Source organism: Equus caballus, chromosome 11 (assembly GCF_041296265.1).
Source record: "Equus caballus isolate H_3958 breed thoroughbred chromosome 11, TB-T2T, whole genome shotgun sequence".
NCBI lineage: Eukaryota > Metazoa > Chordata > Mammalia > Perissodactyla > Equidae > Equus > Equus caballus.
Window position 1 is genome coordinate 25,803,744 of NC_091694.1, and position 10,143 is coordinate 25,813,886.

The 10,143-nt window shown below is 58.6% G+C and overlaps 1 protein-coding gene across 5 annotated transcripts; it reads left to right on the top strand.

The window, feature by feature from the left end:
- The first annotated feature begins 3,035 nt into the window (after positions 1-3,035).
- Positions 3,036-9,413, top strand: DLX4 (distal-less homeobox 4). 5 transcript variants are annotated; one of them, XM_070226279.1, is made up of 4 exons: positions 3,036-4,144; positions 7,347-7,494; positions 7,621-7,817; positions 8,223-9,413. In XM_070226279.1, exons 1-4 carry the CDS (start codon positions 3,577-3,579, stop codon positions 8,588-8,590), a joined length of 1,281 nt encoding a protein of 426 aa, XP_070082380.1. In that variant the 5' UTR covers positions 3,036-3,576; the 3' UTR covers positions 8,591-9,413. The 5 variants fall into 5 exon arrangements, with proteins under 5 accessions (XP_070082380.1, XP_023508471.1, XP_070082379.1 ...); XM_070226278.1 differs by having other exon boundaries at positions 3,466-4,144; positions 8,881-9,413; XM_070226280.1 differs by having other exon boundaries at positions 3,585-4,144; positions 7,392-7,494.
- The last annotated feature ends 730 nt before the right edge of the window (positions 9,414-10,143 follow it).

Genomic DNA, 10,143 nt, shown 5'->3' on the forward strand with positions numbered 1-10,143 from the left:
GGCCCCCGAGGGCCGAGAACTGGGGTCGCAGTGGAATCTATTTCCCTGGGCAGATCCACACAGGTGCTGCGTGGAGAATCTGTACCGGGTTACAGACCCCGGAGCGGACTCCAGTCACAGACGCCCACCTTTTGCTCAGGAGCGTGCAGCCCGCTGGATACGAAGCCCGAGGGCTGTGCGGAAAGCCCTGCGCACCCACCACGTGTTTCTGGTGTCGGAAGGGGCACTGGTTTGGACGGAGTTCCCGGCTTCAGGGGAGAGTCCGAACTCACTCCGAGTAAACTGAAGCGAGGTATACATCTCAGGGTCGCGGGCGCTTATTCTGCATAAAGAATCGTTACTGGATCCGGTGGGTTGCGTTTGTCTGGCGACTTGCGAAGAGCCTACAAACATCGCGCTCCGCGCATATCTGTCAGGTCCAGTCGCCGCACCTCGGCTGATTCCCGAGCCTGCGGTGGCGCGGTGTCCCCCACTCTGGACCCCGCGGTCGGCTCCCAAGGCCTTATTTCGGTACCGGGGATCTTCAAGCGGACCCCTTTGGCTAAGGGAGAGGACCTGCGTGAGAAAGCTGCGAGAGCCACTTTTAGCTTTCCTGACCATCCAGAGGCTATGTTATTGGTAGAGACAGGAGAGAGTTCGTTTTGTTTTGCCTTCCTTCCTCCTCCTCCTCCAACTCTTCTTCCTCCTTCTTGGTTTTACTATGTTTTGGGATTTTGGTGTTTGCAATTCATTCTAAAGCCAATGACAAAGGCTTGGAGGTTGTAAGTGCAGCTCCCTCATTTTATCCCTTCTGGCTAAAATGAGACTCAGAGATGGGAAATGGCCAACCCAGGCTTCACACAGCCAGCCAAGCTGGGATGGGAACCCAGGCCTCAGGCCTCTCAGGCCAGCCCTCCCTCCCCTCTGAGCAAACACACATTTACTGCCCTTCCTAGCCCCTGTCCCCATCCCTACCTCCTTTCCCGACTCTCGCTCAGAGGCCCTGTGGTTGGTGAAATAGAGTCTGCATCTGAGGACACTGCTTTGGGGGGCGGGGAGGGGGGGTTCCCACCAGGTGCCCCAGCCTCACACCCTCCAGCACAGGGAAGTAGGGAGCCCTGAAGATGGAGGTGGTGATGGAGGGAGAGATTTTTTCATTGGTAGACTGGAGATAATAATAGTATCTGCTTTCCAGGGGTTTTGTGAAGATGCACAGGGCTTGGATGTTGTGAGTGTTTCATAAATTCTAAAGGGCTGCAGGGTGTTTTCTACTGCTGCATGGGGTTGAGGATCCTGCATGAGTTCAGTGAAGCCCCTTCAGAGTTTAGGAGGGCCTCTCACTATGGGTCTTCCAGCTTTGGAGGATGTCAAAAGTCAACTGCTACAGAGGCCTGCCAGAAAACCCACCTTTGCCCTTTCTTGTTAGGTCCAGCACAGAAAGGTCTCTGGGTTCATTGTCCTGGGAGGAAGTGTCCTTCCACCCAGCCTTTCAGTTCCACCTCAAAATCACCCCCTTTGTAAACCTTCCCTGACAGCCAGCCCCACCCCAAAGAGCATTCTTTTCCCTTGGTGCCCTCTGAGATGCTGTCCTTGGAACCCACCAGGGCACTGTTGTGTGGCTGCCTCCCTGCAGAAGGTGATTTTGGTAGAAAGGATGGTTACCCTGTAAGTTCATAGCCCCAGCTCTAAGGAGGTGGTGGCATGGCTGGAGTTGGGGAAGAAAGCAGGAAAGGTGGTCCCCATATGGAAATAGCATTTCTCAACTGAGCTAAACCTGCATACCCTGTTGGATGAGAAGGAAGTGGGTTCTCCAGGTGCCCAGAGAGTAGGCGATCCCCTAAAGAGTCTGCTCCTGAAGCTGCAAGTCTTCAGTGGGAAGAGCTCAGAGCCAGGTGCCAGGGGTGTGTTTTCCTGGAAAGACTCATTTCTATCCCTTCCAAAGGGGAGTCCAGTATGCTCCTCCTCCCCCAGGGACACCTGACTGGGGGGGTTTAACCACCTCTGTACACCCCTTCAACCTTTCTGTCTCTCCAAGGAGGTCTGAGCCTGGCCACCCCCTAGGGCCTTCTCTTACTCTTCTAAGCTTCCTTCTTTCTCAGATCGTCATCCTCTCTCACCACCCCCCCCCCCCCATTCTAAGACTGCTATCTTGACTATGAACTCTGATGAGAGCACACGTGTGTGTACAGGCATGAATATGCCCATCCGAGGCACGTACTCAGGTGGGAGAAGATACGTGGGTATGCTGGGGAATCTGTGAGGACTGGTGGGCTTGGGGGTGTAACTGTCTTTGTCCTAACATGCAGCAGCCTAATGTGTGTGGACAGGTATCTTTCATAGGGTGGGTACACATGCATCAATGTTTATGTACTTGGGTTTTCTGTATTTTCGAGTGTGTACACCGGCAATTTGACTTGCATAGTCGCGGGTCTGTGTAAGAGACAAGAATAGTGCTTTTATTCAGGGGTATTACTGTTCATCATTGGGAATGTAGATAGGTAGACATCACAGCCTATACTCTGTATTTGCAGATCCATAAACGAACCTCTCTGTTCGTGGAGAGATGCTAGTGCGAACATTGGTGTAGACACCTATGTGTTGGTATATGCAAGTGTATATGTTGTATTTGAATGGAGTCTCTGTGTAGTTGCGGACCTGTGGCCATAGACGCTTGTATACGTAGACACCTGCCCTTCGAGGCCTTGGATACTAACGTTCAGAGGCAGGTCCTGCACACACACTGCAAAACGCGGCCACCGAGACTGGCCTCCTCTATTTCCCGCGCCCTCCGCAGAGCCATCAAACCGGACTCGCCTCTCACTCCCGGATTTTTTCCCGGTTCGTGCAAGGCTTCAGCCTCACGCGGCGCCAGGAAAGGCGGGGCGCCACTCGGGAAAAAGCCGAGACGGCGGATCCCTCCCGCGGCCTCGGGGGCCTGCAGGAGCTGTGACGTCGCAACCAAACCCGGGCCCCCGCCGGAAGTGGAAGCCAGGGCGGGGGAGGAGGGGGGCCGGTGAGGCGCAGTCGCGGCGGTCGCGGCGTGCCCGGCCGAGGGCAACCCGAGGAGGCGTGCGCGCCGCGCGCCTGCGGGGCAGGCTGGGCGCCCGGCGGCACCTCCCCAGACCTGGCGTCTGTTTACCAACAAACTGCCCGCGCTCGGCAGGGACGCATTCCGACGCGCTGAATAAGCTGCGGGCACTGTCTGTCTGGTCTCAACTCCCCTGCAGGTCCGTGGCGGCAGGATCAGAATCGCCCTGCAGATCCCCAGAGCTGGAGAATGCGACCGCAGGTTCCCTGCGTCCCCGAAGCCACAGGGCCTCCGCCGCTGTGCTGCTCCCCTCGCCCCTTGGCCAGCCCAGCCTCGCCAACTCCCTCGTGTTTCTGTTATGACCGAGGTTCTCAGACTGCCCCAACCGCGCTGCAACCTCGGCACCTCTCTCGGAGAGGACCCCGAGATAGCTGGGCCTAGAGCGTGCGCACCGTCCTCCTCCCATCTCCCAGTTGTGAATTTCCCTGCCGCGGGCTGCCCCCGGGGGCGGGCCCGGCACTAGGCCTCCGTGAGGTCACCGCGTGCGGGAGCCAATCCACGGCGTCTAAATGGGCGGGGCCCCCGTCGGGTCCCGGGAACCGAACCCAAGAGCTGGAAGAGGGGGGCCCCATGGATTTAGGGGGGAGGGGAAAAGCCATGGGGGGCACCCCCCCGGAACCCCTTTCCCAGGCGCGCGCTCTCCGCTGGAAGAGGCGCAGAGAGACATTTTCCTCAGGATCTTAAGAGTGGGGGAGGCTGGCTGGGGGGCTCATCTGGCCCCAACGCCCGAGGCTCGAAAAAGAGAGTTGGCGGAGGGAGAGGACTACGTGCCGGGCCATGGCCTAGGCCCTTTGGCCCCGGCCCCGGCCACAATGACCTCTTTGCCTTGCCCCGTCCCTGGCCCGGACCCCTCCAAAGCCATCTTCCCGAACATCGCCCCCGTCCCATCAGTAGTGGCTGCCTACCAGCTTGGCTTGTCTCCCGCAACCGCAGCAGCCTCCGACTTGCCCTATTCTGGGCCGTATGGCCACCTCTTGCCCTACCCTTACGCCGGGCCGGCGACCCCCAGAGACTCCTACCTGCCCTGCCAGCAACCCGCGGCGCCCTCCCAGCCGGCTCAGCAGGAGCGGGAGGCAGGTAAGTCCGGGCGGCGGCTCTTCCCACCTCTGGGGTCCTGCTCCTGTGCGCCCCTAAACTTCGTCCTCGCCTGGTTGGGCGCGGCTAGCGGGATTCAGACCTTACTCGGATTCCACTCGGATCTGGGGGTGGGGGGAGGGCGAAGGGATGGGGCGGGAGACAAGGGGGAGGGGCGGGGGCGAGTTGATCTAGGTCTCCTTTCAAGACCGACCTGGTTTCGATTTGCACTTGTGTGAAGCCCGTCGGCAGGGCTCCCTACCCCACCCCCTGGAGCAGCGGGGTTGTGTGTACCTACGTGTAACGGAAAACTGAAACAATCCAGATGTGGGTGTGGGTGCCTAGCCCCTTCTCCGGGATTCTCTCCATCGTGCACTCCTTCTCTTCCCCATGTCGCCTTTCTCTGCCTTCGTCTTGTCTCAGAAAGCAGTGCTCAAGTCAAAGCCTGATAAATAGAAATCAGGTCCCAGCTGGAGGGCGGTAGAATTGAGGTATTCGGGGGGGTCCTTTCCCCTCTCCCCCAGACCGAGCCCGAAAGTGCCTGACAGAGAGGGAAAGCTGGCCTGGCAGAGTCTGGGGTTAGGACCCCACCACCCATTGTTCTAAAAATGTAGCCATAGGTGGGTCAGGCAGTCTCTCATTGTAGACCCCAGCCTTCCAGCCAAAGGAGCGAGCCACACCTATCATCTCCACCCTTTGCCTTTGGGATGGGTTAGGCCCCAGTTCCCATCGCCTGGAACAACTTTGAGCTCCTGAGAAAGTGCTCACTGGAAGGTCTCAAAGAAGCCAAGGAGCTGGCCTGTCTTCCTGGTCCTGGGCCTTGCATAGGCAGAACCCATGCAAGGCTATACATACACCCATCTGTACTGGCTCAGGCTTAGACCTCAGGCCCCCTGCACTCCCTGCCCCCACCTAATGGCCCCCACAATTGTCTTTGGCACAGTTTCCTCCAAGGATGCACATCCACTGACTGACTTCGCTGGAGTCAGCCCAGGACTAAGACACGTCCCTGCCTTCCCCTGTTGCTCCGCTGGGACACATGACCTTGTAAACATCAGAGCCACAATTGATCTTAGAGATTTGGGAGCTCAACCTCCTTGATGTACAGATGGGCAAACTGAGGCCCAAAGAAAGAGTGTGCCTGGGTCAAAGACAAAGCCTGCCTTCCAGGCTCTTGGCCCTTGCCTATTGACTCTCACTGCATGGGACCAAAAAAGAGGATTTTAGGAAACTTTCTCAGAGTCCCCAGAAGTTAACTGCCTTCTGTGCCAGAACTGGGGCTGCCTCTCCCGGGTGCTGGGTCTGTCGTTGGAGGAGGAGCAGGGGATGGGGGGGGGGGGTAGTGTTTCTACAAATGATCTAATTTCCACAGACGAGTCCCTTGGATGCTTGCCTTCAGTGTCTGCCAGTATGGGACATTTTCGTGTGTCTGTAGTAGGGTGGGAATAAGATAACCTTGTCTTTAAGAGAACTGTCGTTAAATGAGCTTGGTATTTGCTGCCCTGTTTTCCACACTCCTTGCCTTCCCTTTGCTTGGTCTAAACACAAGAGAATGGAGAGTTCCTTTTCTTTACGGAATTTCCCCGGATCCAACGAAAACCACACATCGCCTTACATTAGATTGTAGCATTTTTCTACGGAAAGTGGTGGGTTTGGCCCACTCTAGACTGAATGATTGGGGTGTGAGTGAGGGCTTGGGGTCTTCCTTTTGCCCCCACTCTGTGTCCACTCCCGCCTCAGGGAGAGGTTTGGCTCCAAGTGAGCTGGCTACCACCACGCACTGAGCAGGTGAGCACGGAGGTGCCTCGAGGGAGGCCCTTGGGCTCCATACTGGCGACCAGGGCAGATCCAGTCAGACTTGCTGCAACTGGTGTGGAGAAAGGCAGCTGTCGGGCAAGGAACTTAGAAGGGGGTCTGGTGGGAGAGTTAGGGCGCAGAGGGCGGAGAGAGTTCAGTAGCTGGGGCTGCCTCCCTGCCTGTCTCTGCGTCACCGCCCAGAGCGCGCCGTCCACGCAGCCAGAGAGGCGCGGGTGGTCGCTCCGCTGCTGCCAGCCTGGGGCCGTGAGCAGTAGGGTCGAAGCAGGGGAGGCCGGACAGGCGCGGGCGGGAGCGGAAACCCAATGGTTTTTCTGGGAAGTGGCTGAGGCGGGGGTCGAAGGGGGTGGATCTAAGAAGCCCGCAGCGCCCGAGGCCACGGGTGAGGGATGCGGGGGAGGTGAAGGCAACTGGTCACCGCGGCCGGCCAAGGGCGGGGAACCTGACGTATGTGGAGTGAGCCCGGTGAGCGGAAGAAGGCAGAGGGCGGGTCAGGGACCCGGACGGACACCTGGGCACCAGGGCCAAGCGCTCTTTCGGCTGGGGCTGGGGCGGCTCTGCAGACCCGTGTGGGGTGCGGCGAACATTGCCCTAAACCCGGGGGCATTGCAGCCGCTTGCTCCACCTCCGCCCTACCATCTGCATGGAATGGCCTCGGGTGTCCCGGTAGAGTGGCATAGGTTAGCCATCGGAAGAGGGGAACCTCTCGCACCTCCACCCCCCTTGCAATCTAAGGCCAGGCTGTCCCACGGCCGAGATTCCTTGAGAGGCTGGGCCCTGGGGGCAGGAGGTGACCAGATCTCCGGCGGCGGCACCCGCAGCGGGATCCAGGAGCGGCCCCAGGGCCTGCGCTGAGGGCGCTGCGCGCTCTCCGAACCAGTCACCTTCCCTGCCCGCCTGGAACCCCTCTGTGACTGCAGCCGGGCGGAGGGGGCTGCCCCACACTGACCTGGCTTCTAGGGCCCCTGAAAGCCATCTCCCCAGGCAGCCAGCCATGGGGCGGTGAGAGATGGTCTCTTTCTTGCAGGGTGTGCGTTTGGAGAGGGGCGGGCCCTTACAATAGGCGAGGCAATGACAAACCCTGGGGGCACTTTCCACACTCTCTTGCTGGGAAGGGTGCTCATCTTGGCGTTCAAGGTTCGCTCGGTCCCCCCCACCCCCCCACCCCCCCACCCCCCCACCCCCCATCCACCCTTCTTCCGGCAGCGGGGAAGCTGCCACGCAAACACTGCCTGGGGCCTCTGAGCATTGCGTTTGCGTTCCCTCCGCCTGGAATGCCCTTCCCCCGTCATCTCCAGGCCTCAGTCCAGCCCTCGACCGAGCCTTTCTGCCCCGCCCCACCCCAAGCTGGCGCCACTGTACCCTGCTGTACTCTGACCTCCCGCCGCAGGCGCCGCCCGTACCCTCGCTCTGGCCCTTGGTGCTTCCTTCCTAGGGTCACAGGACCCATCAGAGTGGGAGCTCCCTGAGGGCAAGAACTGCGTCTCGCACCACCTGGCGCACGGTGGAAGTGGGGTTCGAAAGGAGCGTGGAGCAAGGTAGAGAGAGGCCGGCCAGGTGCCTGCGCTTTTTGCTAATCCGAGGCCGGCATGCAAACGAGATGCAAATGAGCCTATGAAACTGCGCGTGCGACCCTCTGGAAAACCGTCTTGTGCCGCCCCTAGGCTCCGAGAAGCCGCCGCTGTCCCCGGAGCCCTCGGAGCGGCGCCCGCAGGCCCCGACCAAAAAGCTGCGCAAGCCGAGGACCATCTACTCGAGCCTGCAGCTGCAGCAGCTGAACCAGCGTTTCCAGCACACGCAGTACCTGGCGCTGCCCGAGAGGGCTCAGCTGGCGGCGCAGCTCGGCCTCACCCAGACCCAGGTGGGGCGGTCCCACCTTCCTGCCCACTCACCGTCCCCACGTGTGTGCTCTGGGAACTCACCTACCCCCCACCCCGTATGAATGACTGATGAGTCCCCTAGCCCTGCTGTCACAGCTCTCTGGGGTGTGTTCATAGGTGGTCCTCAGTAAGTTGGGGGAATGTGTTAAAAGGTGGGGGGCCGGGGTCTGTCCAGGTAGAGAAGGGTACCCAGACTGGAGGGCTAGGTACTAGCTCAGAGGCAGGAACTAGGGGCTTCAGGGGCTATGGAGGATGGCAGCAAATGTTCCTGACCTCTGCACTTCTCCCAGGGCTGCTCCCTATCCCTGGGTCCCTTTCCCTCCACCTGACCGGTCCACATATAGCCTTCTCCTGATCTTCCATTCCTCCCCCTTTTCTCCCTGAAGGTAAAGATCTGGTTTCAGAACAAACGCTCCAAATACAAGAAGCTCCTGAAGCAGAACTCGGGGGGACAGGAAGGGGACTTCCCTGGGAGGCCCCCCTCCCTGTCTCCCTGCTCCCCACCCCTTCCATCCCTCTGGGATCTACCCAAGGCAGGGGCCCTGCCCACCGGTGGCTATGGCAACAGCTTTGGAGCCTGGTATCAGCATCACTGCCCAGATGTCCTGGCTCCACCTCAGATGATGTGAGTCTGGGGAAGGGCAGCTCGGCCCCCAGCCCTCCTACAAAGCCCAGGACCCAGCCCACCTGCACCCCTTCTGGACTGGGAGGAAACCAGCTCCAGATGGGTTTTCTCTGGAGGATGAGGAGCTAGAGAAAAAGGATGGGGTGGAGTCCTGTCCCCTTTGCCCCATAACCCAAACAGCCTAATCAAGGACTTTGCTCTTAACCACTGCCCCCCACTGCTACCATGGACTGGACACCTTCCCTCCAGCTGGTCAAGGCTCTGGTGAGAGAGTCACTGGCTGACGTTCGGATGGCTCCCAGAATCCCTAGCCTTGCCACTTCTTCCGTGAGGGGGTTGCAGTCCCACCACAGCCTGGGGTCAAGCCAGCAAGAAACACTGAGTGTTTTTTCTCTTTGTGTGCCTTGGGCCTTGCCCAGGCTCTTGGCGAGCAAAAGCAGAAGCGCAGTGGACATCCAGAGTCTTCGAGTTGACCACCGTTGGGTCCCGCCCACCGACTTTTCCTGGAGGTCAGCCCATTGCCCCATAACTGGTAGACCTGCTCACCATCCTGTGAGGTAGAAGGGATGCTGAAAATGTGGAGTTTTGTGGACCTATGTGTAATTTATGCTCTCTTCCTAAAAAAGCCCTCCTTCCCCCATGTCTATCCACTTTGAGTAAATAATGGATCCAATTATCATAGAATTTCACCGGTATTTATTAAGAGCCTGTTCCCCATCCCTAATACCTAACCAATGCACACGCACACACTCTCGGGAACCCAGAAGGGAACACTTTGGGGAGAATGGGGACAAATGAGCTTTCTGGATGAGTGTAGGTGGAGATACCCCCAAATAGGTGGGGTGGACCCTGCAATCAGCTCCTCACAGCTAATCTGTCTAGCATCCCCCCAAGCTCTTACCATCCCCCATCCCATGAGCTCTCAGAGATTAAAGTTCGTACAAAAACCTGGGCCTTGGCTGTGAGGTGTGTTTCCTGACTTCCGGGGCTGGTTGCTCATCTCTCTCTCCCATCTGACTCTTCTAGCCTTAAGCTAGAGGCAATGGATCCCAGTTTTGCCTCTACCACTAACTAGCTATCTGGCTCTAGCTCTGGAATGTTCTAACAACATCCATATTTTCATATGCTCCATTGTGAAACTGGAAGATGCTAATGCTGGGAATGACCAAAGTCTGAGCGATCCTCACCAGCGAAGTCTCTCCTGACCCAGTTCTGGAGGGAGCCGGGAACCTCACAGCCTCCCTTGCCCCTGCTCACCTTGGGAGAGGGCACCCCCACTGGGCCAGGCCAGTCCTGCCCTGGAAGAAGTGTGCTCCTTGGGGTAGAATGGCCTCAGCTCGCCTAGGGGAAGGAGGAAGGGGAGAAGAAGAAAACCCCAGAAGGAACTGGACTTCTCCTCCATCCAACAAACATTTGTTGCACCTCTGCTCTCTGTTACATCCTGGGGATATCAAGGTGACCTAGGCAGACAAATGGCCAGATGCTTGTATGTGCCTGGCTGAGGGAAGTACAGAAGGCAGTATGGGCACAGTCAGAGGCTCCATCTCAGATTCATGGCCACTGCTCCCCACCACACACACAGCACCCAACACAGGAGGGCTGAGGACAAGGGCTTCGAATAATTCAGGAATCCAGCCCAGCATGGCCCAAGGGGCTGGGGGAGGGGCCTCCAATTCCAGGCC